The sequence below is a fragment of the Gavia stellata genome, chromosome 21, assembly GCF_030936135.1.
Source record: "Gavia stellata isolate bGavSte3 chromosome 21, bGavSte3.hap2, whole genome shotgun sequence".
Lineage (NCBI taxonomy): Eukaryota > Metazoa > Chordata > Aves > Gaviiformes > Gaviidae > Gavia > Gavia stellata.
Window position 1 is genome coordinate 4,260,132 of NC_082614.1, and position 26,407 is coordinate 4,286,538.

Consider the following 26,407-nt stretch of genomic DNA (forward strand, 5'->3'; position numbering starts at 1 on the left):
TTTCTTTCTGCAGAATCTAGGAGTCAAAAGCACAGGTTTCCTTAAAAATGTTTTTGTTCAATCACTATTAAGGCCTCACTTGAAATTAAAACATAATCAGAAATTGAGGAAACGCAGTCTTAGCAAATATGACAATAAACAGTTTTACCCCACCTCACTCTGCCTCAGCCTCCCTCCCCTGGCAAGAAGGAAAGTGATGCCTGGATCTAAGGGGGGAGAAAGTCAACAAAACCAAAACTGAAAAAACAACTTGTCCTGCCCCCAAAAAGAGTCTCCTCCCAGAGAGGAAAGTGCTATGAGCAGAATTGACTACAACTCCCAACGTTCACTGAGGCAGCCTTTTAAGACTTTATCCGGGAACATCCTAAACAATCTGAAATTGAAAGCAAGCCCCGGTGGTTGTTGGAAGCTGTAGTCAGTTCTCCAGGGGTGAACTACTGAGTAGAAAGATCCTAAGAGCTGCTCTTGTAACCAAAAGAGCCCCACTAGGGATCTGGAGGAGCAGGTACCGAGTAGGAAGAAAGAGCTGTGCCCCTTCAGGAGTGCCAAGCTCCCTCCTTGGGCTTTTCAGGACACCCCGATGTTTTGCGGGGGATTTTTGGCCTGGGCCTGCAGCAGAAGCAGTGAGACCCGATCGTAGCAGGCGGTTCCAGCAGGCACAGCAGGATCCTTGCACAGTTGAAAAGCACAAACCTACACACACAAACAGACAGCGTCCCCCCGCCGTGCGCTCCGAGGGGCCCCATCCCTGCGCCGATGAGCGCGGTGCGCGGGCGCTGCCGCCGGCGGGGCCCGACGCCGGGGGGCGGGGGCCGGGGGCGGCGGCGCTCCCCGCCCAGCAGCCGCAGCCGCGGGCCGGGCGCGGGGGGCGCAGCGGAGCGGCGGCGGCGGCGCGCAGGGCCATGTCGGCGCCGTGCCTGCGCCTGCCCGCCGCCGGGTCAGCACCGGCGGAGGCGGACAGCGCCGGCGGCATGGAGCCGCCCGCCGCCGCCGCCGGGGCCGCCGCGGCCGCCGCCCTGGAGCTGGCCCTGGAGGAGGAGCTGGCGCTGCTGGCCGCCGCCGGGGAGCCGCCGGAGCCGCCGCCCGCCGCCGCCGCCCGCGACCCCGAGCTGCTCTCGCTGATCAGGCAGAAGGAGAAGGACCTGGTGCTGGCGGCGCGGCTGGGCAAGGCGCTGCTGGAGCGCAACCAGGACATGAGCCGTCAGTATGAGAGGATGCACAAGGAGCTCACCGACAAGCTGGAGGTGAGGCCCCGTCGCCCTCCTCCCTCCCTTCCCCGGCCCGCAGCGCTCCGCAAGGGCCCCCTCTTCAGGGCCGCGGCCCCCGGGAGCCCCGCGGCCTCTCCCAGCGGAAAGCGGCCCCTTCCCCGACAAATCCCGGGGGCGGCAGGCAGGCACGGGCCCTGCCGGGCAGCCCACGGAACTCCCTGTGGCCCTGATGGGGATGAAAGGGTCTAAGAAAACCCTCTTAGGCCTGGGGGAGGCTGTTCTTCCCCCTCCCCGGCTGCGAGCTGGTGTACGGGCCTGGGGACAGGCTGCAGCACCTTGCTTCGAGAGGTTCCTGTGGGTGCTGTTTTGCCCCAAGACCCAGGTACCACCTGGGCAAAGAAACGCGCACTGTGCTTGGCTCGTCACAGAAATGCCTCGGAATTTAAATTTATACAGCAGGTACTGAGCTACAGAGCATATGTAACCCTTATGCTTAAGCTGTTGCAGCTAAGGCATTAGACATGGCAGGAGATAAGCCCTAATCTCTGTTAGCTAGTTGCTCTGAAAAATACCTACAGGTATCTGGAGAGCGCTGTTTGCCAGGAACTCAGTGGATTGAGCTATTTATTGATTTTTAAGGATGAAATAGAGCTATTACAAAGAAAAAGACTTGTGCAGGCAGCTTCTTTTGGAACAACTCTCTTGCTCAACTGCGTAAGAGAGCCACTATTACCCCCACTCTTCTCAGAGATACTCGAAATTTTAATTCTCCCAGCAAGTAATACTGCTTAGAAAGCTGAGAAAAAGCCTCTCTTGCCTTTCTAGAGAGAGTTTGAACAGTGGTGGATTAACATTCAAATTTCGAGTCACAGCCCTAGACCTGTTCTTTCTGCATAGTCCTGCATATTCTTGTGTTCCTTTCTCACGGACTTACATCTTTCAAGTTCAAGAGGATTTAGGAAATTACTGTATGGTGTTTGTTCTCCTGACAAAATTCCTCTCTATTATTAAACTTAGTACTTTACCCTAGCTGATCCCTTTGTCTTTGCAGGAAAATCTCTCTGCATTTACTATTCTGATAGAAACAATAGTGAAGGTGACATTTGCTCAAATTGTTGTTTAGTGGTACTATTTATCAGATTAAAATTTCCCAGAGTGAATGTTTTCAGGTTGATCTTTAAGCAAGAACAGACGTATGTGGCGTTGTGCTGACGTGGTTTTCCTGATGAGTTGGAGTAGAACCTTTTCTACCGTTAAAGGAAAAATGCACAAGTTTAGGTACTTTCTGAGCAGCCTGTTAGGGAGTTCAGGAGTCTCAAATACCACTCACTGTTTGCGAAATGTAAAGATGAAAAGGAGAGGAGAAAAACTATGACTTTACAGTACTTTAAATAACGTCCCCCAAATGTTTACCTCTGGTCTTACAGGCCCATTCAGAAGATGAATGAAGGGATGGTAAATGCAGCCAATTGTTTACATCTTTTCATCCCATTACTATGGCTCTAACTTTCCAGTTGAATAACAGATTCCTGCTTTTCAGGCTACCAATCTGATAGGAGTTAGTGTTATCTACTTAACGGTCAGATTTTTTCCACTGGGTTTGGCAGATCTAAGATGGTGCTACTTCACACAAAAAATCAAACTTGAACATTAATTTTCTACAACATAAGCCTGGTAATCCTAGCCTCTGCAGATTAAATGTTGGCCTCCTCCTGTTGCCACTGAAGTGAACAAAATTTCACAATAAGATTTTCAATTTCAGAGGAGCAGAGAGGAAGGACCCACATCTGTTACCTCGTTCCCTATGCTGATGATGACCAGAAGCAATGTATCACCCGATACAATGATGCTTAAGTAGCATTTGTGAGGAGAGATTTTCTCCCAGTTAACAGTTCAAAGTGGGTTACAAGAGCTCAGTGAAGCCTCTCCATTTCCCAACAGCCAATATGCTGGCCTGCTCCTCTGGTGCTTTCTCTCAAGACTAAATATATTCTAGTTTACTGAAGTGCAGCATTCCTGCCATACACCTATTCGGGCAATTCTTTCACTTCACAGCCTGAATTAAAATTAATTTCTAGTCATGGAATTGAAATCCTGTAATAAATTCTGATATGTGATCCTAGTCAGTTTTATCCTCTGTAAGGGATTAAAACAGCTAATACCTCTGTTCCTCTGACACAGAGAAGCTTGCTGTGTCCAAGCATTTTACAGTATGAACCCTCTTTTTCAGCTGGGAAACTCCCCTTTGCTCTCATGTCTTTAAATGAGGACCAGTCCAGCTCAGTTAAGTTGAAGAGAAGCTGTTTTCAGAAGAAAACATCTTCTAGAAAGCAGTTCTGTGTAAAAATCAGTGAGCAGCTGGTGGATGGAGGCACTCAGTAAACAAGAAGCTCCCCTACTGAGGACAGCAGTTTGCCCTGTCATCACTACATGAAAAAAACCCTATCCAGATCTGCAGCCATGCAGGTGCTGGGGTGAGGGCAGGCAAGGGGAGACGGCTGCTGGGAGAGGAAGAGGCAGGAGGAATCAATCAGCATGACCAGTCTGGTTTATCCTCCCTCTTTGCAACAGCCTCTCTGTGCCCCACTGCACTGTTGTGGTTTCTCCATCACAACAGAATAAACTTGATATTCTTCACCTCCCTCTAACTCCAACCTGTGCGATCGCCGTTTATTGGAGCTGTATGTAGTGTGGATTTTCCTTTGCAGTAAAGGACTAAAGTGGTTTTCAAATGATTGACAAGGCTTATCAGTGGCTTCTAAATCACATTTGACTATGTCTGGGGAACTTCGGCTGCAGTGCTGCTCCTCAGCAGGCTGAAGTTTCATCTTCCATTTAGAGAAGGCCCTGGATCTTTCTAAACGTTGCCTAGCAGTGAAGGAGACAGAGCTATAAAAGACAGCATTTTCAGTGTGCCACTAAGAGTGAAATTGTGGCTGCTCCAGCCACGCTTATAAACCAGACTTCTGTGCAATGGTTGTCATAGGCCTGGTGCTGGGATCTCATACCTACTTATTGCATTAAAAATAATTATAATAATACTTAGCGCTCTCATTTGCAAGGGGTTCTCACTCTTTTAGTGTCTGAAACACAGGGAAACTTTTGCTTTAGGCCAGTGTTTTTAATCAGCCTTCCCTCACATTTGAGGGTTTTCCAGAAAGCCCTGAATTTGCAGAAGGATTTGGAAGGACACAAGCAGGGTGCTGCTACACTGCACTGGAAAGAGCATAGGAAAGGATCTGGAGATAAAGTCGAGAAAAAGAAAACAAGGCCTCTTCTGCAGAGCAAGAGGTGGAAGATTAGTGATAACGCAGGCCAGAGGGCTGCTGGAAAAGTGGAGAACTTTGATATTCAGACCTGCTTGGGAATGTGGCAGAGACCCTGCAAGGGAGGCTGTGTGTCATCAGCACTAGGCACCCAGGGGAAACAGCCACCTCACAGCCTGTGTTTCTAACAAACAATAAAAAGCCACTTCACATAAATGCAGTGCAGTTTTCTTTTCCTCCTACCAGGTTTATTTTCCCCTCCTATCTTAAGTGCCATGGGGATTGCTCACTGGGGGATGATGCCCTGGGAAAAATGGGTGAGTTCTGCCAGTGCTGGGCCCAGTGGGTTTCTATTCTTTGCAAAGACACATTCCTAAAAGGCTGGTGAATCCGATAGAGAGTAGCAGCAGGTTATTCTGGGGGACAGAAGACAACCAACAAGGAGAGGGCTCCTGCTCTTCAGGTTTCCCTGCTAATCTTGGGACATGCCCATATCCCCAGTTTGTGACTGTTCTGCCAGTATGCATGTGGCTTCAGTCACCAGGGGAAATTCAAGCTCAGAGTTTCAGAGCTGGGATTCTTTCAAACAGGCACAACATAAATCTGTTTTGACCTCATTTGCAGCTTTGTTTCAGTCAAGCCCTCATTTAACTGGGCCTGTCCATTCAAAAGTTCCACCAGATTCATGCTGTCCCTCATTTTCCAGCCAGTCCTAAGCAGAGCAGAGTCTCCAGAACAGAGTGGTTAAAAAAAACCTGCAACCCAGAACATGCATGTACACAATGTCTATAGAAACTATTTCATTGCATCCATTGCTATTCCAGAGCAGACTGCATCAAACAATAGAGTTACTGTGCACTATCAAACTACCAGACAACTAATTAGGTCAGGAATAGAAGGAGCAAATGGATAGATGATTCAACTGTTGTTCATAAGACCCATATGACAAGGATGCCTCATCTAGATTCCTCATCAGCAGTAAGGATACAGTTTCTGTAGTTTTGACTATAAAGGCAATTTTTAAAAGAATTATGCCACTGCCCACTGAAATATTGCTTTGGAGTTATGCTAGGCTCTGCCAAATCAATTGGCCTGCCTGACCTATATATTCCGCCTATTGACATGCAGCCTGCTTTACTCTTTTGGCAGTAGTTTCAGTAAAAATTCAATGCGCTGATCTCCAGAGGCCAAGGACAGGCCAATTGCTGGAAATGGAAAGCAAGTTTAGTGCCAGTGACCTGCCCTGACATGGGTTTGCCACCTCCATGGCATTGTCATACTCTAGTACCATTCTCTTTCCTGCACAAAAGGTTTCAGCCCTAAGCATAGAGGAGGAAAAGGAGGCAGCATTCACTTTTTTCCTCCCTGCCTAACCTCTTCTCCCCCCTGTTATCTAGCACCTAGAACAAGAGAAACATGAACTAAGGAGGCGATTTGAGAACAGAGAAGGAGAATGGGAAGGAAGGGTGTCTGAACTGGAAAGCGACGTGAAGCAGCTGCAGGACGAGCTGGAGAGGCAGCAGGTTCACCTGCGTGAAGCCGACCGTGAGAAGACGCGAGCTGTCCAGGAACTCTCCGAACAGAACCAAAGACTCCTGGACCAGCTCAGTAGGGTGAGTCACCATGGCACAGTGAGGGCAGGAACCCAGCCACCTTGGTCATGGGAAAGGCTCGCAGCTGTGTTATAAACCACCTTTCAGGCAAATGAGCAGGAAAGCTTCCTCTTTAAGGGCGAAAAAAAATGGTTCTGCATCTGGTCAGATTACATGGGTGTCCTTATAAAACATGCTGCCTTTAAACTGAATTTTACGCCTTTAAGGAGTGCTGCATTTCATTAGCAAAACAGTTATGGTTCTGGGTTGAGTGGTCATTTACTGCATAGATGTCTTTCAACTGTTTTTGTGTCTAAAACTGATTTAGAAAATCTGTTTCTAATTTACAAATAGGCTGAATAAATGTACCATGCAAGAAAGAGGTTAATCTGTGACAGTGAGGTAAAAGGCTTTTTGCTGGCCTCCCTTTTTTGACATACATTGGCTATAATGTTGTAGAATTGAACATACCATGTCATTCTAAGATGGTGTATCCCTGCAGATAACTTTGCCATGGTTAGATGTGTGAGAACGTTCTGAAATTCCTTGGAATGGCATGTTTCAGCAAAGAGCTTAACTTGCCTCTGAATGAAAGAGGATTTATAGTAAGGCTGCTACAAATCAGCCTAATTGACTGAATACTTCCAGCATGGGTTTCTTTCTGACAGCAAAAGACTTAACAGTTTCTGCCTCCTCCCCCAGAAGTTAACCTGTCTTCTAGAATTAAGAACCTTGGTTTTTTTCTTCCCACTGAATAGTTAGTACAAACCATAATTTTAATGCTTGAGTACACTGTTATTCCAGCAGATGAAAGCATTTTCTTCTCACCAGTTGCTTATCCCCAAAATAGCATAGAACAAAAACACACACCACAGACTCATGCTGAAGAGGCCCATGTAATGTTGTAAGAGCACATTTCAGACTAGATTCTGTCAGAGGTGAGTCTCTGGGGCTGCCACAGGGATTGCCTAAGGCAGGGTCAAAACCTCAATCACAACCAGAAAACTCTGAAATGGGCCAAGTGTACGTGTCTCTTCACTTGATCTGAGTACGCAGTTTTCCTGTGCCTCTGGAGGTGAGAAGAGCAGGTCTTGGATATAACACTCTGTACTGGCACTTGAGGAAATCACTCCTCATTCTGCTATAGATTTTCTTGTCAAGTACTAAAAAAGCCACGTAGTCTGTGGGTTTGTTTTTTAACTGGCTTTAGAAACAAACAAACAAACCAACCAACCCACCCCCAACTTCCTTAACTCAGGAACACTGCTAAGTTTATCTGTGTTTTTAAAGCAATATCTCCCAAGTGTAGCAGATGAGCTAGTGAATATCTTTCACCTCTTCTCTGGACAGAGCATATTTCACATAGAACATGGACGAGAGATTCCACCCAAGCCTTTGCAGAGCTCCCGTGTTGTGTCAGGTTTCTTATCCAGGGCTAAGAACTTAGCTCCCATCAGATTTGGTGACCCTCAGTGATTTTCTGTGTATGCATGATTTCCATCACTGGCTGGGAAATGTAAGATTTGTTACGGTCCCAGCATAAGCACAAACTGAAAGACCAGAAGACAGGAGAGGAAAACCAGACAGCTTGCTCTGGGCTTTAAACCATGTGGGATTATCCTCACATGACACTTGTGCTACAGGAGCCTCTTGCAGCCCAGATGCCCAGAGAGCTGCTCAGCTAAGCCTTGTGCAAAGGAACCACAAAGTTAGGTCTACCAGAATGCAATGTCCACACATAGGTTTTATTCCCTTAACTTGCTATTACTGCCAGAAATAGTCTTCATCCACCCACTTCAGACCTGCCACATCTGGGAAGAAGTTGAATCTTGGTGCTGCCCTCACTGCTCCAACCCAGCCCTGTTCCCAGCTTGGAGAAGAGGACTGTTGTTCTCCAGTGCAGACGAGGCAGGCTGATAGAGACAGCTTACGCTTGCCGAAACACAATTTGGTGCTCATTGAGTTTGTCACCTGGCCAAACCTTGCTAGTAACTCTAATATAGCAATGGGTATAGCAAGCGTGTAAACAGTCTTCCCAGAGTCATGAGAATCTGGGCAAATTGAAACAGCATTGGAAACAGTCTGTTGTCATTCACCCAGGGCTTTGGTTGAGGCTTTTTAAAAATCTCAGCATTATATTAGCACTTGATTACTGTTGTGCTTAGTATTGCACATTTGCTGCTCCATAGTGCAACTGCAGTCTTATTTGTCTGGCCTCTTATTCTGAGGAGGTTATGCATGTAATACTTGAGGCAGTGGTAGTGCTTAAACCCTGCACCCACATAGTTCTGGCTCCTGTTACTACTTCAGCTTTCAATAAATAAGGAGAACAAACACAGCTGCATGGATGTGCTTTCCTACAGCTGTATTGCCACAGGCTGGAGTCTTGCTACGGATCATAAACTGAGCACTGAGAGAGGAAAAACCATACAAAGTGCTGTTATAGCTTCTGTGAACTTTGAGGTGTTCCTGGTTTCTGTGTTTTGCGCCTGCATTTTGTGTCACAGTGGGTTGTTTGGGAGGAGAGGGTTATGAGAAGTCTGTGATAAGGCAATGAAAGCCTTATTCAGAGCCTCAACTCAGCCCCGTCTGACACTGTGTACCCTACTAGAGGCTTCACTCATAAGACAGAAAGACAGGTTGCTCTCTGGTACGAGTCATTCTACACTAGTAGATACTAGCTCTTTAAATTTTAATTTCTACAGTTTTTAGCAATTAACACCTCATGCTCCAATTTCACAATACTTGAGCATCTCTCTCCTGGGGAAGGTATTCCCTTGGCACTAGGCTGTATATGTTGAATGACAGTCTCAGCCTCACAAGCTACTAGCCCACACGGTCCTGCTTGCTCCTTCTGGGGTCCCTGGGCTTCAGCCCCTTTTACCTCAAAGCAGGGCAGCATCCACCATGTCCTTCATCCTACCCCTCCTCCTTCCTGCTGCTGTGATATTCTTTCACCAACTAATTAAGCTTTAGGACTTTTTTTTAACCCTGCCTTCCCCAGAGATGAAAGGCCAACCCAAGCACATACTTTTTTCCAGTCTAAACCTGGCACATATGTTAACCAACCAAGCACACAGTCCTGCACACCCACACAAGGATAGCAAAGGGACCTGGAAAGCTCTGTCTTGCAATTAAAGCATGGGACTGAAAAAATCCATCCTCAATTCTGGCAAAGACTGATAAGGAAAACTCAAGGATAGGGATTTTAAGTCTGTTCCAGTCTCTAAAAATGGGGATAACTGTCTTGCCTCAGAGTCTCCAAGAGGCTAAAATAGGGTCCATAAAATGATTTGAGGTCTTCAGATGAGATGATATAGGAGAACTTTACATATCTAATAATAGTAAGTAGGCTATAAGGAACTTTGCCTCCTCTTGAAATACAGCCTTTTGTGTGGTTCTCTGCTTTTAGCAGAACAGAGATACTGCCCAGGGTTCTAACAGTATTAAACCATGGCAAAATTAGGTGGGCTGGACTGGGAGCTCATAGTGAAAGACATGATTCAGATGCCAAAGATCAAGTTTAAGATCTCCACGGTAACCTTATTTTTTATTTTGTTAAGTGATGATTAAAATCCTTTCTGCATGTTGATTTGATTTCCATCCCCCTGCCTCAGCACAGCAAAGCATGTAGTAACTCTCAGCAGTGTGTCCATAGCAAGCTAAATGCCGATTTTACCTAGGAGAACTGCAGAGCACATTACAAGCAGCATGCCAGGGTACATATCACTCACCATAAATGCCCAAAGATAAAATATAGGAGTCAAAGTACAGTTTTGCTGAGAAAGTCAAGGCTTGGGAATTATTATGTGTTCTGTTTTAAGCTCCTTCAGTCTCTCCCATCTGTTTCAGTTCCCCATTTGGAAAAAAAAAAGTCCTATGTTTTCTGTCCTTTTAAGATATAAAATTTGCGGGGAATGGGTATAGGGAAAGGTCTCCTCTTACATGTGCCCACAGCACCTAACACAGCAAGAATCCTGTCCCCACCTTTGGGCTTCTAGGAGATACTAATGCAAATAATAACAACAAACATCCCTCATCTTATAATAAGGCAACATATTACTACTTTGTCAGGAAGTGAATGAAAAAAGACTTTCACACTGTTTCTAAGTGGCTTCACCAGATGGCTTTCCCACACATTTCCTGCTACCACGCTCTGGGCTCCTGTAGCTGTTTGCTGCATGTAGCTTGGGCGAGGATGTATCCTTCCCAGTTCAGTTGGGCTTCTTTTATGGTACATAGAGCATAAGGAAGTAATTTCACAATGTCAAGCTCAGGTAGTTTTTGCAATGAAAATCTGTTTTCAGTGGCAGGAAGAAGCACGTCATCTTGCACCGCTGAAATAGCTCTTTGTGTTTAGAGAGGAGTGCTCGGCTGCCGCGGCATCCCTCGGAGGGGCCCTCAATCACCAAGTTCTTATATTCACTCAGCATCTAGAGCCAACATATTGCTACAAAGGATGAGGTGTTTCAGTCAATCCCTCTGGCACAGCAAGAAAATGATCAGCCAGCCCACAAGTCTCCAAAGGAGGTTTTATTTGCTAGCCACAAACCTTCCTTTCAGTAATATTTCAATTGAAGGAGTTTTGTTTCTAAGTTTGTGCTGTAACATGCAGCATAGCTTCAGAGAACTGGCAGGCACTGCCTGGCTTTGATTTAAGCAACATGTTTTTATTCAAGAACAAGCTGACCATATTATATTTGCCTTTCCAAATCACTTTTACTTTAAATACATCCATTTGTGGTCAACAACATACAAGAGAGGTGGCTCTGTTGTCAATTACTGATTTGAAGAGCTTTTTCTGAATGGTTGTTTGTTGGGTCTGTCAGCATAGGAACAAAGCTGGTTTTAAGAAAACCAGACTAATCATTGAAAAAAGTTACTGGAACAAGAGTGCTGGGCAAGATTCACTGCTTTTGGCATGCTAGAGATCTGTAGCCATTACACTATGAGCTAGCTTATCTTTAATTCCTTATTTTATCTGTACAGGTGCTTAATACAAGCCTCCTTATGTTTCTTGTTTATTAAGTTGTCTCCAATAGCCCAGCACAGTATATTGGGAAACTCCATGCTTAGCACAGAGGCAGGTAAGTCATGCTTAATTTAAGTACTGCTTCAGGGGTTTTATTTTTAAACAGAAGAGGATCCTAAGTGGACCTAGGCTCAAGAAGCATTGCTTTGACTAGCCCCACAATTCAAGGTGAAGATCAGTCACTACACTAAATTCTTTTTCATTAAAAGTCTCTAGTTTTTGCTGTGGCTCAAAGTGTTTACCGGACCTGTTCAGTAAGGAGTAGCTTACTGTAAGGAACTCCAAACTGAGCTATATGGAGTCCTGCATAGCAAATCTTGATCTGCATCACCTCTGAGCAGTAAATTCAATAGAGGGGGGAGATTGCATGAGAAAAGGCAGCATCCCCTTCTGTCGAAGGAGCTGAAGTATCTGCATTTCATGGCAGCTTCGGTAGGGCTGCTCACTCCTTGGAGTAGACAGACAGCCCTTCTGGCATTGCTTTGTGGCTGGTGTAAAGCACACTTATGTTATACATAGTCAGGTGAGACGAAAGCAGATATCGGCACAAGACAGACCCAAACACTGAAGCCAGCAAACCTCCCATTAACCACATCAAGCACCCTCCAGCTCCCTGCCCTTCTGGAGCATCAGCAGATCCCAGCACCACATAACCAGATTCCAAATCACCCGGTGAATACTGATTAGTGCACATGCAGGAAAGGCTCCTTCTCACCAGCTACTTCTCCCCTAGCAGAAAGCACTTGTTAATAATTCAGCTTTATGCCACATCAGGACTGGAGTGCAGAGGCTTTCCATGCTAAAGCTGTAAATATAGGACGTGACTGCAGCTGCGTGTTCTTGCCTGCAAAGTCTTTCAATGAAATGATTCAGTGCCCTAGAAGGTAATGAAGAAACATCTTGAGGTCACTGCTGAGTGGCACTCACCCACCATCCATCTGGGGGAAGGGAGACAGGCAGGAAGAAAGGCTCAACCCTCTGCTGAGAGTCTGGGCAATCTTGCAGCACCCATTAACCCCATTTTAGGATGCCCAGAGCTTCAGAAGCCAAATGGAACAGGGCCATCCAGACACCAAGGCATAAATGCAGCAAACACCAAAGAATTAATTTCAGCAAAGATGGGGGGAGGCACCCCTACAGAGTTTGCCCAAAGATTTTTACCCTTGTATCCTTTGGTTTAAGTACTGGTGAGTACTGAGGAAATGGGCAGAAAGCTGCACACAGAATAAAATGGGGGTACACATTGCTACTGAACCACAGTGCAAAGCCCTCCCTAGGAAAAGAGTTAAGAATTACTATTAAGGTAAAAAAATGTAACTATTAAGTCAGTGGAACTACACAAATCCCTGCTCATGGGAAAAAGGATAGCATCCATCAGTCCCAGGGGCTGGGTGGGACCCTCACCCAGGGCAGTGGAGCAGGTACCCTGCCATCCCCTGGGACCCCTTGCTGGTTGCTAGGTGACAGCACACCACAGTTCCAGCTGATTATGTTGCTATGGCAACCGGCTGTGATTTCTCTGCTTGTAATGCCATAACAGTCAGCAGACACACAGGGAGATGCACTTGTGACGTCCAAGGCAGGCAGGTGACAGAGGCCTGTTTGCCACCCCCGTGAGCTCAGCTCGCTGCTGGGATGTGTCCCCAGCATCCACCACTTCATCCCCACCACAATTCCTCCCCTGTTCACAGCAATTTTCCTCCCCAAAATCACCCTGGAGATCTCCCAGCCCAAGGCAGCCTGTTGTCCACACCACACACAATGAGCTTTTGAGCCTGCTGGGGGAAAGGTAAACATTTTATTTTCTTGTTAAAAAGAGCTCCTTGTGAGCAGGTCAATCAACCCACACAAAGGCGACTCCACCAGTGCTTGGCACAATGCATCTCCCCCTGTGAGTCCAGCTCAGGAAGCATAGTGCAACAGAAATTATTATCTGCCAGAGCCACTTAACCTCCACGCTGTGTATGGCTCATCTTGCATCCTCAGAGGCTTGCGGTGCCTGGATGGAGCAGCAGAGACTGACCCCATGAGACATCCCCAGAGCCCAGACCTCCTGCCCCCCACGCCTTGGGCAGCACATCAGTGCAGAGTGAGTGTCTGGAGCACTGTCTAGGACAAATATACATAAGTATTAAGCACCTGGTAGTCAGCCATACACTGCTTATCTCCGCACTTCAGCTGAGCCCAGCTCACAGCCCAGCTTTCACCTCTAGCAAGTGGTTCTGGAACAGATTTTGGGAGTTTCTGCAAAGCTTCTGACTTGAGACATTAGCAGCACCACAAAGCCATGAACATCTGAACATCTAACATGAAACTAAAGGTGAACTTGTTCTGGGGTGAGGAGATAAAAATCTGAATGAGTTCCTTCCCTCTTGCACTGCACTAAAAATTTCAAGTGGCTATTCTTTTTGGGTCCAAGTCTTTATGTTTTTAGGAATTGTTTTATTATGCAGTAGCTCAGAGGTAGAAACATGTGGGCAGAAGAGATTTTTTTCAAAATATTTCTGCTTATTCACACTCACTGTAAACACTTCCTCCAGGAGATTCTAGAAAGTAGGACACAGAAAGTGTTTGCATCCAGCCACTGCATTACTAGTTAGAACCGGAGCTAAACATGATTGAAGGCTTTGCAAATATCTACATAAGAAAAACTCAGTTAAAAGCATTTGATCTTTAAAGAGCCATTCTGGGTTATAAAGTTTGCACACCTTATAATGAAAGTCTTAAATTCCTTTTTTTTTTAAGTAGGATTACTTTTCCTAAATGCAATTTAGTAGACAATAGATCAAGAGGGAGGTCTCTTCTACACTGGGGCGTTTTTTGCCAGCTGTATTAGGTGCTCTGATTACCCATGAAATCATAGAGGTCCCTTGCAAAACAGCCTAGATCTTAATCAACATTTTGTTTAGAATGGCATTTAGCAAAACCCAGTTTATTTTGAGCACAGATATAGGATCAGCAAGACTCTCTTGGTAACTTCTGATGAATGCTGGAATGCAATACAGAGCTGACTTATGCTTGACAGTACCACCCATGGGGGTGGGAAATGGCACCATAGATGGGAACAAGAAGCTGTCTAGAGGTGAGAGTACAACAGGAAACAACTGACAGATAAGGACATAAATCAAGTGACCTGCATGACAGAGTGACTGGGGTAAAAGGTTGCTTATAAGTAGACCAAGAGAGCATTTCATCTGGAGGAGATACAGGTTGGCCTAACAATTTCATTAGGTATCCTCCTATAGAGGTTCACTTCTGTAGCTGCAGAGATTTGTACCAGATTTCCTTCATGGACATGATCCCCATCAGTGTCTGAGAGCGGGAGAAACCACCAAGATCAGAAGTGTTGGGAACATTTCCATTAACTGTTCTCACAATCTCCTAACTATTCTTCCCTGTAAAGTTCTAATGTTGAAGCATGTAAAGAACATTTTTAGAAGAAAGAATACTTGGATACTTTCAGCTGGGTTATGATTCTACCAAGATTAGCACAGTAATCCAGATGTGTAATAAATGTAGAGCTATCACAGAACAGTTACAAGATCTGAGGATATATGGGTAACTAAAGCATCGAGATCACTTGAATTTGCCCTTTAAATACTGTTTACTAGTACCACTGTGCAGTTCATCTGACCTAAAACATTTATTGTTTTGTCTTCATTGCTTCCCCCCTCCCTTTTGTCCCTCAGTCTTTCTCCCCTCCTGGATACATCTCAAAAAAATCAGTTGAAGCTTAAGTTATCACCAGCTTCACTTTGGTAGTAGTTGTCTCTGCAGTTTTTTCCTTAAGCTGTTGTAAGACCATGTTATTCCTCAGCTCCTTTGGGGTTAGCTTGGCCTCCACTTTCCATACACCAAGAGGGGAAAATTTAGCCTTGTGATTCCCTTGTTCACTACATCCTTGTAAGTTTGTTCCTGAGGCCACTTCCAGACTTGGCACAGTTTTGTATTAAGAGGAGTGCTCTTCGAAAGCCATTCTATTTGGCACCTATTTAGCCCAAGTTGTTCATATTTATTTGTTAAACAAAGCACCACTGTAATTGGTTGCCTACAAGCTCAGACCAAGGAAAACTGAAGTCTTCTGCAACTCAAGTATAGACCAGCAGATTTGTTGCCCACACCAGGGCTACAAGGCAGGTAAAAACCTTAAGACTTGCTAGAGGGAAGGGTCTGTACTTACAGAACAGATCCCTAGTCCCCATAGCTTTTGCAGGCAAAGTGTTTCAGGACCAAGTAAACACCCACAAGTTTTAACAGAAGGGGACCTTTCAGAGGAGTACTTAAAGAGTTCTCCGTTGTTTCTTTACTTGGTTAGCAAGTGTTTTGCATAAATTTTATTGCAACACCAGAAAACTGAGGCAATGAGAGACTAGACAATAATTGTCAGTGTAAGCCAACAAACAAGACCCTAGTAAAGGAAAAAGATCCAGTCCACTTAGGCAGACTGCACAAGAGTTTGAGCTTTTCTCTTGATCTTACAGAATGGGATGAATTGGGGTTTTTTTGTTTAAAGTGTGGATTAGGAATTTAGTGAGCTATGTCCCATACTGAAAGTGTACCACCCCAGGAAAAAGCTAGTAGTCCAGACATGACTTTTTTATAGAGTTTAAGCTTTATTCTCCATATCCCTTACATAAAGGACAGTGTGTAAGTTGCAGGATAAGAATTAGACTGGACATGAAGAAAAACATCCTAGCTCTAAGGTCAGCTGAGTAGGAGAACAGGCAGCCCAGAGATTCTACAAGGTCTCCATCAAAAGAAGCTTTTGGGAAGTGGCCAAGTAGTCACCAGTCAGGCAGAGCTGGCCAATTTTTGCCTTGCATGAGAAGAACTCGGCAAAGTTAAGTCTGAAAGAGGCCTTCTGAGGTTTCTCTATCTTTTATGCAGGCAAGACTTTCAGTAACATCAGGTCACGTCTTCCTGCTATTTATGAATATTGAAGTAAAAAGGCGGAGAAGCCTGAAGGAACACTCACAAGAAATAAGTGATCTCTAAGGCTTTGGAACAGACTTGCATTTTCACTCTACATGGACATAAAGTAACTGAGGGGTGAAAACAAATGTAAACAGGGGACTATTCAGAAGTAGGTTCCAACTTTTGCTTGAACATGAGCTCTTGAACAGACTCAGATACTGGGGGAGTCATGCTTTCCAGCAGATTTATGTTTAGATGAAGCCAAATGAGAAAGCCTGAAATGACCATGTTTGTTCAAAAGAGATTGTTTGTAGAATTTAGCAGTGTGATATTTGTCCAAATAACATTTATTGATCAGCTGTGAAATTGCACAGAGATTTGCTAACTCAAATTATTTCTGTAGTTTTTGCCTCTAATCGAGAGATTTATTTCCCTAGGCTTTACTGGATGTTGTATTTCACTTTGTGCACACATTCTTCCTAGATGTTGTGCTTCTTACTCTTCATTTCTCTCTCCACCTTAGCATAAGGGACCAGACATCTTTAGCAATGACTAACTAATAAATACTCAAAGCTTTAAGAGCTCAAGGCAAATGCTTATGAAATTGAGGATTTCATTAATACTACTACCTCTTCTTGCGGCCTTTCTCTGCCTGAAGCACTGGTGCCATGGGCACAGGCCCTTACCCTGCAGAGCTGCAGACAAGGAGGGGTCTCCCAGTCTTGGGCTGCTTTATCAACCTCTGCTGCAAGGAACCACTACCCCCAGATCTGCTGAGCTACTCCATATTCATCTCAGTCAAGGCAAGACAGCCCAAAAAGCCACTATTCAACCTGCTCAGGCTTATCTGGGTTGTTTTCATGGTATAGAGGAATGAGCTGTGCCCATTGGTAGAAGGAATGAGCTGAGAGGTGGAAAGGGGTGATACACACTTGGGAACAGCATTATTTTTTTTGTCCTGCCAGCTGCAATTGCATATCCCTGGTGCTTTTAAAGCTAAGTAAACACAGGTATCTCAAGATCTCCCAGGCAGCACCCTGCCTTCACATGGAGCCCATGCTGGACACAGACACCAAAACAAGCAAATAAAGAATGGTGCCATTTAAGAGCAGGACTGGAGGCAGACAGAAACATTGCTCACAAGCAATTTTCTTGAGTGGCTGGAATAGACAGGCCAAGCACCATTTTACTTTGAACCTCGTGAAGGGGAGGCAGGTGCCACTGCAGAAACATCTACTGAGATTGTAGCCACCAATTTGTACAATCTGAAACAACTCCTCAAAACCCACCTACAGAGGATTAACAGGTTGATTTACTTCATTTAAAGAGGCCTCCTCCATTCCAGGCATTATCCAACCCAGCAGCTCAGAGCTGCTTACTGAGATTAACTCTGGCACCATGAGACACAGCCCATCAACTGTAGGCTTGCTCTCAGCAGCACCTTCCTTTCAAAGGAGTCATTTGTATCAGGCTTTGAAAACTTGGGAAATTCCTTCTGTCTTCCCATCCTTCATAATCCTCCACCAAGAGACAGTACCACAGACTACTAAGGTCAAGTTGGGGGAGAGGGAAGGAGACAAGCAGCCTTTCTCCCTTCATTACAGGTCACTGCCTCACCTCAGCACAGGAAGGGAAGATTTGCCCAGTGTGGGACAGTTCCAGACCACACAGCTTTAGTGCTCCTTGTCCCAGATATGGGCCTCCTCCATCAATCTCTGCCCCTTCTCATGGCCAGGGAGCACACTGCCAAGAAAATATTTTGCTATGTGAAACAGATGATGCAGAAGCCTTTCTGAGCATGAAGTTGTTCAAATGAAGTTATTAGCTCTCCTGTTTCTTTTAATCTCCCTAAGCAGAGCTATAAACCACCCCAGGTCAGTGAAAAGAGCCTAATCTGACCAAATGCCTGTTCAGACTCACATACCAAGTAGCCCATGATGTTAACCCTTCCCACAGCTCAGGGAATGTGACATAAGCACCCAGAGCCAGCTGTCTGTGCTGCAACTGGGCTCACCCTGGGGACAGGGAAGGAGGAAACAGCTGGTTATGCTGTAAAGCCATTGCCAAAGCACACATCTGTGCCTATATATATATACACATATACCCCACTCCACTCTTCCCTCCCCTCACATCACTTGGCATACAAGACACTTGCATGAGGTGAGGCACCTGCTAGTATTTCAAGCAGGTGAAGTGGACGGTTTTCATTAAGCCTGTGTCAGCACCACAGACGGAAATGGCTTGTTTATACTTACACAGTCTGCTGATGCTGCAGAGTGCAGACAGATGGGCAGCCATCTCGCAACAGCGAAAAAGCCTTGTCTGCCCCTTTGCGCAACAGTAGATGAGGCCACTGCAGGGTAAGTTGGAAACACCAAGGCCAAGTTGCTGCTGCTTTAATATCCCAGGGAAATTTTTGGCTTGTGTATCAACAGTCTCCCATATTCACCACAGATGAGGCAGTACTTCAAAGGCACTCAAATAATCACTTTTTGGTGCATTCCACCAGCATCGTTAGGCAAATGTCCATAAATACCCTTCTCATTTATCTTGTCTCACTGAGATTATCCTTGTCTCCTTGGCAACTGTCAGATGATGTATAATGCTATCGGGGATTAGCCCCAATGAGCCTCATAACCCTCGTGTAAATTCCTACTCTATGAAGAGACCTGGCCAAACACTGTTCTTTCCTGGTAATGTTAAAGTGTTGCCATAAACAATATTAAATCCAAGAACCTTTCAGTAAACCTGAGTAAGGATGAAAACTAATATGGAGCTTTTTAAGTGGCAGTATTTTTCTTGTCATCCCAACAAGTAAGTTTGAGGCATGTGGATATACTTGGCATTTCACAGCTTGACAAGTAAAGCTGTATTTTGAATGAGTACTTAAGAGAAGGCTTGTGCTGAAAACTTGGGCTCTAATATCTTTATCTCCTTTGTCCCTTGGTGCCAGTGGGGATCACGCTGGGAAATTCCAAATCCTTGCAAGAGCTTAACAAACTTATGCTACACTTTAACCTATTAATTTCTGAAAACTAGCTTGGATTCAGGTCAACACTTGAAATCCATGTACATACCCTGTCCAACACCAGTTGTACTGAGACTTTCTGCCTCTGAGCAAGCAGCTATGGGCTGCACCCTCATGCCCCACTCCTCAAGCAGGCATGATCTAAGCATCAAGTCAAGGAGGTACAACCCCAACACCACAAGCTTTCTGCAAGTGGAGCATTTCTCTGCTCCATACTGTGTTTGGGCTGGGTGAGGAAGAAGTTGTTTGTCCCTTGGTACCCCATTTGGCCTGTCTGGGCACCCAGAGCAGGCTTTTGCCACGCGTGGTACAAACATCACACAGATGAGACCTGTCCCCACATAGGAAAAGCAGAGTATGCCAGTGCAGGGAGCCAAGCAGCACTGCATTATACGTAAGTGTTAAGGGTTGGAGTATCTAAGTGATAACAAACAGCCTGTGGTGCACAAGTGACACAGTTAAACTACTTGTTCATTCTTCAGTCCATTTGAGTCTTTATAATGTCCCAGCTTGGGGAGATCTGCTCTAATTCAACAGAACAAAAAAAATAATCTTTGAGCAGAGCCAAGGACAAGAGGCTAAAAGAAGCACCAGCCTCAGCAGAAAAAACAAAACCAGACACAGTACAGCATAAATAAAAGTATTTCTGTAATTAAGCAAACAAATCTCTGGCACAGCATTGTGTCTATATATGAATTCAATGTGCCATGGCTGACACCTATCAGACTAATCAACTAGAAAGAGCTGAGAAAGAGGAGGGGACAAAAGGTCTCCAAGATTGTTCCAGGAGGTAGGTCACAAAACAGCCAAGCCAAAGGGTGATGGGGAAGCCAGTGTAGGCAGAGTAGTGACAGACAGAAGAAAATCCAAGTCTTTGCACAAGCTCGTTAGCAATGATGCAGCGTTATTTCTTTGCATGCTTCCGTGGACCTCTTTGCTCCCCAGCCATCTGCCAACTCCAGCGCACACCTCATCATGTGCAAGACAGGAGGGGTAAAAGGGGTCAGTGGCTTAAGGCAGGTGATTTTTAGTACAGATAGGATAAAGTCTTCCTAACTCACAAGCCTATGTACTGGCAGAAGTTTTAAGCAACACCATTTTAGACACTCCTGCACACAGCAAGTGCTCAGTAGATTTAGTATTGCTACCCCAGGCTTGTGCACATAGAGAAATTCAGCTACAGCAGCAGGAGAAATAAAAACTGCTGGGAGCTGAATAACATGATCTCCTCTGTCACTGATCACATTATTCTTGCTTTCAGGCAGCAAGAGGAAGAGAAAGTTAATCATTTATATGCAGCGATACTAGGGAAGATCCCAGTTTAAAATCCTACTGTAGTAGCATAAGAACTGGAGCAGTAGATCAGCCCATGCTCAAGTGCAGGATAATCCACACACACTCATGCGAGGCAGCCCTCTCTGCCAAAGAAAGCGATAAAAGAACATAACTGGAAAGCAATGAAAGTTGCCACAGTTAAAGTATGAGCACACTCGAACACAGCTTTCAAAATGAAGCACACTCCAACAGCTTTTTGGGGAGACTTTGAAGCTGAAGAACAGCCACTGCCACACCGCTTTTGTTGTGGTTTACTTGTTGTACTTTAGCTGGTCTCCTGCTACCTAGTTAGGGCCAGAAAGCACATACATGGGGTACGTACTCATCAGTACTGACATTTGCTTAAAAGCACCAGAGCCAAAACCAACAGCATTTTCCCCACCCTCTCCCCTTTCTCCCAAAGGGACACCCTTAGGCCTTTACACACTCTACCCCTCCAAGACATATCACTGAGGGTGAAATGGGGAATTTTGGTGAAGGAGGGAAGGACGGTCCCCTTTCTCTGGTCATGACAGCTTTACCAAGGATGCTACTTCTTTTCAGACAAAGCCTCAGCCATGAAACTTTCAGCCACTAGGGAAAAACATCTTTTCTCTACATCAGACACACAGGACAGGCTGCTAATTCTCACAGCATCTGTCAGTACAATGTCTCCCAATCTAAGATCTCGTGCAGTGCTTACAGGTCTCCACATCCCAGTGTTGGTTTGTGCACAGCCGCATGGCTTGGTTGCACAGAAACCTGGGCTGCAGATCACCCCCAGTCTCCATGTCTGCCTGGCACCTGGTCTCTGCTGCATGCCCCAGCCCGGGCTCACCACAAGCTTGCTGTGATTGCATGGGGTCAGTTGTCAGAAAGCAACAGCCTCAGTGCCAAAAAAACACAGCTTGAATTATTATCACTCTAAGCAGCATCTCAGACTGCGAGGGAAAGGGCTTTTGATTCAATGATGCCTGACCTACATTTGCAAACCTTGGCTATGGGTGCAAGTCTAAGTATAGCATGTGTGTGCCGAATTTGCTGCCCCCAGTCAATCACAGAGCCTTTGTCTGCAATGCTTTCAGTGGACTCTAGTTCACATGCAGTTACTCTAACGCAGCTGTTGGGATGTTGCTACAACAGTTTTGTTTTTTTTTTCTTCTGACAGCACTCCACCTCTCCTCCATCAGAAAAATAACTGAATACATGAAGGATTTGTGAATGAGGTGGCTTCCCCCATACAGGACCATCCATGCTTTACCTGAAGTGACACTCACAGATGCACCAAAGCCTGAAACTCATATAGAGGGGCTCTTTCCAGTCCCTGATAATGCATTCCCCTGCATGTGTATGATTTGGCAGAGCATAGTATATTTTATACACCATCCTACAGTATGTGCTGCACCCACCTTGGTTTTTGGCTAAGTTTGCTGTCCACATCTACTTGCTTTATTTTTTATTTTCAAGCCCAGCTTTTTGTAGTACTTAAAGCACCAAAATGCCAGCGAGTTTGCCAAAAGCTGTTATTTAAATAAATTCACGCAAGAACTTTTTAAAAGCTAGATTGTAGGAGGACAGGGCTCCAAGGAGAGATCCACATTCTTGTAACTGGACCCTCCTCCCATCATCTAGAGACTCTGGCCAGAGCAACACCCATGCAGTCTCTTCAGGGGAGCACCCCACCTGCCAGGCTGACACATGCATAAGAAGATCCGGCCACTGACAGAAGTGCTCAGCAGCTTCCCAAAAGCTGGCTTACAAGGTGTTGTTCAGAAAACTTACTCTCAACTTTGAACACACCTGTTGTGGCTTAATTTAGCAGCTCTGGCTCATGCTAGACACAGCTATTACATATTTGCCACTACATACTGCTATCAAGGTGCAGACTGCTCTGAAGGCCAAGCCCCTGCCCTGAGGATCTATGACTTAAAGTCCTAATCCCCTTAGTGCTTACATCTGTGGCACTGCACAAAAAGGTAAACAAGTACTTCTGTGCTCAAGCATCTGCTGCACTGAGTCATAAGCTGAACCTTAGTGGAAACAGAGTAAAGCTGGGCTGAGAGGAGACAAGTGTTCATGTACTTACTACATATGGTAATGTACAAAGTATAGATCTGTATTCAACTTCAGCAGATCAGAGTGCTCAGATGTTATTACTAATGCATTGTAATTATCTTTTGTCAGCAATCACCAAGAGCATGGTCTGCCTTGTGCTCAAAGTCTGCTCCAAAGACCTTATGCTCTAAGCAGATCTTTTCATGCTGCCAACAAGGGAGAACAATTCAGGAATAGCTGGAGGCTGCTGAAGTACAGGAAGAAGTATTACTAAGTTAAATGGTATCTGTAGAAGCTTTTTGTCTGCAGCTATCCAGCATAGTTCTGTTGTGTTTAGAATGACAGATCAAATACTGGCTGACCAAGAAATATTTTTAAATAAAATGTTACCTAAAAGCTCCAGAACAACCCTTCAGGAAAGTAGATTTGGACCTTTTTATTTAAGCATTGCAATTGTGACATGCTGCCATGTGGTTTGGTGTTGGGTTTTTTTTCCCCAAAAAACTTTGTGATGCACTTGCTCATTTTCATGGCACTCACCTTCCATTTATGACCTTAATGCACCTATCAGTGATAAAAACATTGAGTGAAGAGAAAGCTTTAATGGATCAGTTTGAAGCTGTAGCTCCCATCCTGGCCAATATTCACTACAGGCTTTGGGCTTCCTTATTTTTCTACAGAAGGCAGCCGCAAGTCTTGCTGCATCGGCTATGAGAAATAAGCCTTCTGCACAGAACATCTTATATCTTGCTTTAGTCAAGCCAAACTCAAAAAAAGACAACTTCTTAGCTCTTTTTCCTCTGGGTTTTGAAATAAATTTATCAAGTTGTGAAATAAATGAACAAATACATCAGTACTGTTTTTAAAAAGCGGCCTGATGGAAGTTATTAGAGTCAGACTTGGCAGGGATTTAAAACCTAATAAAACATCTCCCAGGTCAATCTACCTTAAATATACATCTACATTTTAGAAAACGTTTTCTCTCTTCCTGTCTGAAGGCTTCCTGAGAGAGATTAATATATTTTAAGCCAAATCCTCAGATTTTGCCCCATCTTTTTTGGCATCCACTCATTTCAAATGTATGGGAATGGACACCAGTATTTTTGTGCACTTGGACATGTTTGTAAGTGCAAGTTTGAGCATCAGGTCTACATACACTGGAAAGCTTTTGGTTTGTATATTACTACTAAATCTTGAAAGAGTATATTCTGAGCTTAACAGGGTGTATAGAAGATTTCAAGAGCAGGCAGAGCTGCTAGCCTGTCATCACATATTAGATATCCCCAACAGAACTCAGTCCATTTTCTTTGAAATAAAGGAGATGGAGTGCTTAAAGCCAGAGTAAGAGACCGCAAGAAGCTTAATTATTGTGTCTTGCTTCCAGGCACAGATATTTGAGTTTGAACACCTCCAGGTTTAAAGTCTTAAGACTAAAACAATTTAATAAAAAAATAAATTCAAGAATGGAGAATGGCTGTGCTGACTTCTGACTACCAGGGGAAGACAGCAAAGCCTCTCAGAGCAGGAGGGTATGTTACATTTCTCTTTGCCTCCACCATCATAAGCTTCTGCTTCTTTTTTCAAAAGGTTTTAATGACCATGTTAAGACTCCATGTTTCCAGTTTGGCTATTTCCAAACTAGTCAGGCATTTTGTATTTCATTAGGCTATCATCTGACCCACACTTATGGCTTACTAGAATTTTACTGGAAAAAATATTTTCCAGCCTTTAGGTCAAGTAGAAAAGTCAGGCTAAGCTCAAAAAATCTGGATTAAAAACCCACATCAAAGGTAACTTGGCCAAAATGCTCTATCAAGATAAAATGTGCCTTTCGTCAGGGAAAAATAACTTATTCATGAAAATTAAGCATTAGAAACGTATTAGAAGTTATCTAGGAGAGCAGATGACTGAACTTACTGATGCAAACCACAAACCATCCAGCTTTCAAACTGTACCAGTTCCTTCTGCTAAGCTAAGGCAAAACTTCAGAAACTGCAGTCTTGCACATAGGTGTGGGGGGACAAGAGTCTTTTTAACCTGAAGGTCCCAGACCCCCTTGCAACACACTGACCCAAGCTGTGCTCCACTGAAATTAATGTGATGGTTCTTCTCAGCTCCACTTTAGCATCACTGGACTTGATTATTTAAGCCATAAGCCTTTCTGCTTCCATTCACAAATAGATAACTCAAGTGCAGAGGAACAAATGCCTCATTCAAGCTCAGGTGCAGCATCTACACAGAACTAGAAGAGCCTGCTAGTGTTACACTTTATTACTCTATTTCCTCTCAACAACCAGGAGCCAAGTTGCTGCAAACAAGCCCCATATTCAGCTCTCCATTCAGAGCCCTACAACAGACACAAGCCCTAGAAGCCACTGTGCAAGGCTGTCTCATCTCCCACATTTCTTCTGCAAGCAGAATTTGCATACCGAGAGCAAGAGCCACTTCGTGCACTACTTAGCATTGCGTGTCCTCCAGGCACACTTTGTCCTCTGAGTTATCTCCAGTGCTAATTTATTGCAGCATTCAAAGCAGCAGGCCTCCAGCAGTCCCTCCCACAGGAAGCAGGCTGACTCATTTTTCTACACATTGTATTTTCCTCTCTGCAAGAGCCAAATGCTTAGGTCAAGAATAAACCACAAAAAAGGGAGACTCGTGTTTAAGCACCTCCTAAAACATGTGCACAAGCCACATCCACTTGTGAAGCTATTTCTTTCATTCAAACAATGAACCTAGAATCATTACACCTAGCTAGAGTTACCCCTGTATTGCACACAACTGTCTTTGCTTCTGCTCTGAACAGCAGTTCCTAACCCTGTAAGATGATTTAGCCTAAACTAATGGTTTTTGACCTCAGCCAAAAAGTTATCCGAGCACTTACTGAAAAACAAGATGAAGACCACCATTTTGCATTCATTCCCCTAAGCTCTTTGCCAATGCATTCAGATGTTTGTCTTGCAAACTGGTTCTCATATATCAGCTAGCCTTATAGGAGGAGGGGGGGGGGGAAGAACAATTGCATTGCCAGGAAAACCCTGACTATCTACTCTTTCACACTTTACTTAGTGATGCAGCAAAAGTTCACTATCATTATTAAAAGGATTTTTCAAGGACACTTGGAAAGAAAAAAGTAGCAGTACCTTAATGTGCCTGAGTATTAACAGCAGTTATCTCCAGCAGCACTTCTAGCCCTCCAGCCATGAGGAACATGGGGAGCAACCAAAGTCAGCCAGTACAAGCACTTCACCCCCAAAACCAGGCAATCCATCTTCAGGCTGAGGAGGTTCAGGTTGTGTGGAGGTTTCCACCAAGGAGCTAAACATCTCCACTCTAACAGTGCTTCTCCACCTCAACGACAAGGTGCAAGCCCAGCCCCACACAGAAAAAACCCCACCTGCTCCCTGCTGTCTATTATAGGGAACTCCCCCACTGGCCTCTGCCTCTCAGGTGTGAGGCATCTGACCTGATGTGGCATTAACTCATTGCCATCCACAGGAGCTCACTGCATGACCGAGGTGTGTTGAGAGGAAACTACTCACATTCTTGGTTTGTTTTATTTTAAAACTCAGGTAAATAGGAGTGAGATCAAAGGACATGCTAAGCATTTCCTGCTTGTCCTACAGAAGGGAGAGGGGAACAGGTCTGCAGCAAAGAATTCTTACTTTCGCACAAGCAATGAAGTATCATATTTCCAAAAAGTCACGACTGTGGAAGTAGTGCAGATCTTAGCATAAGATGCCACTGCTGTCCTATGTCTCACAGAATCCTCTCAGACTATGTTTAATGCTTTTCCCATCAGTAACATGTCCCGTCCTGAGCCTGATGCTTATGAAAGAATAATTCCAGTGCCTCTTCTCCATTACTCAGACTCCTTGTTTTGGCAATTAAGGATCCTCATCCTTTAGATCTTTGATTCCTTTTTTTCTTGACAGGCCTGTTTTGTACTAAAAAATGCGCATTTGTTTCCTCTTTTGTCCACCTGCTCTGTTGTCAGTATA

The 26,407-nt window shown here is 44.8% G+C and overlaps 1 protein-coding gene across 1 annotated transcript in view; it reads left to right on the forward strand.

The window, feature by feature from the left end:
- The first annotated feature begins 544 nt into the window (after window positions 1–544).
- The window catches only part of BICDL1 (BICD family like cargo adaptor 1), a 48,519-nt gene continuing 22,656 nt past the window's right edge, over window positions 545–26,407 (forward strand). The window contains exons 1-2 of the mRNA XM_059827853.1: window positions 545–1,244; window positions 5,872–6,087. Of these exons, the coding sequence (XP_059683836.1) occupies window positions 903–1,244; window positions 5,872–6,087 (558 nt within the window). The 5' untranslated portion in view covers window positions 545–902. The remainder of the gene's footprint in view (window positions 1,245–5,871; window positions 6,088–26,407) is intronic.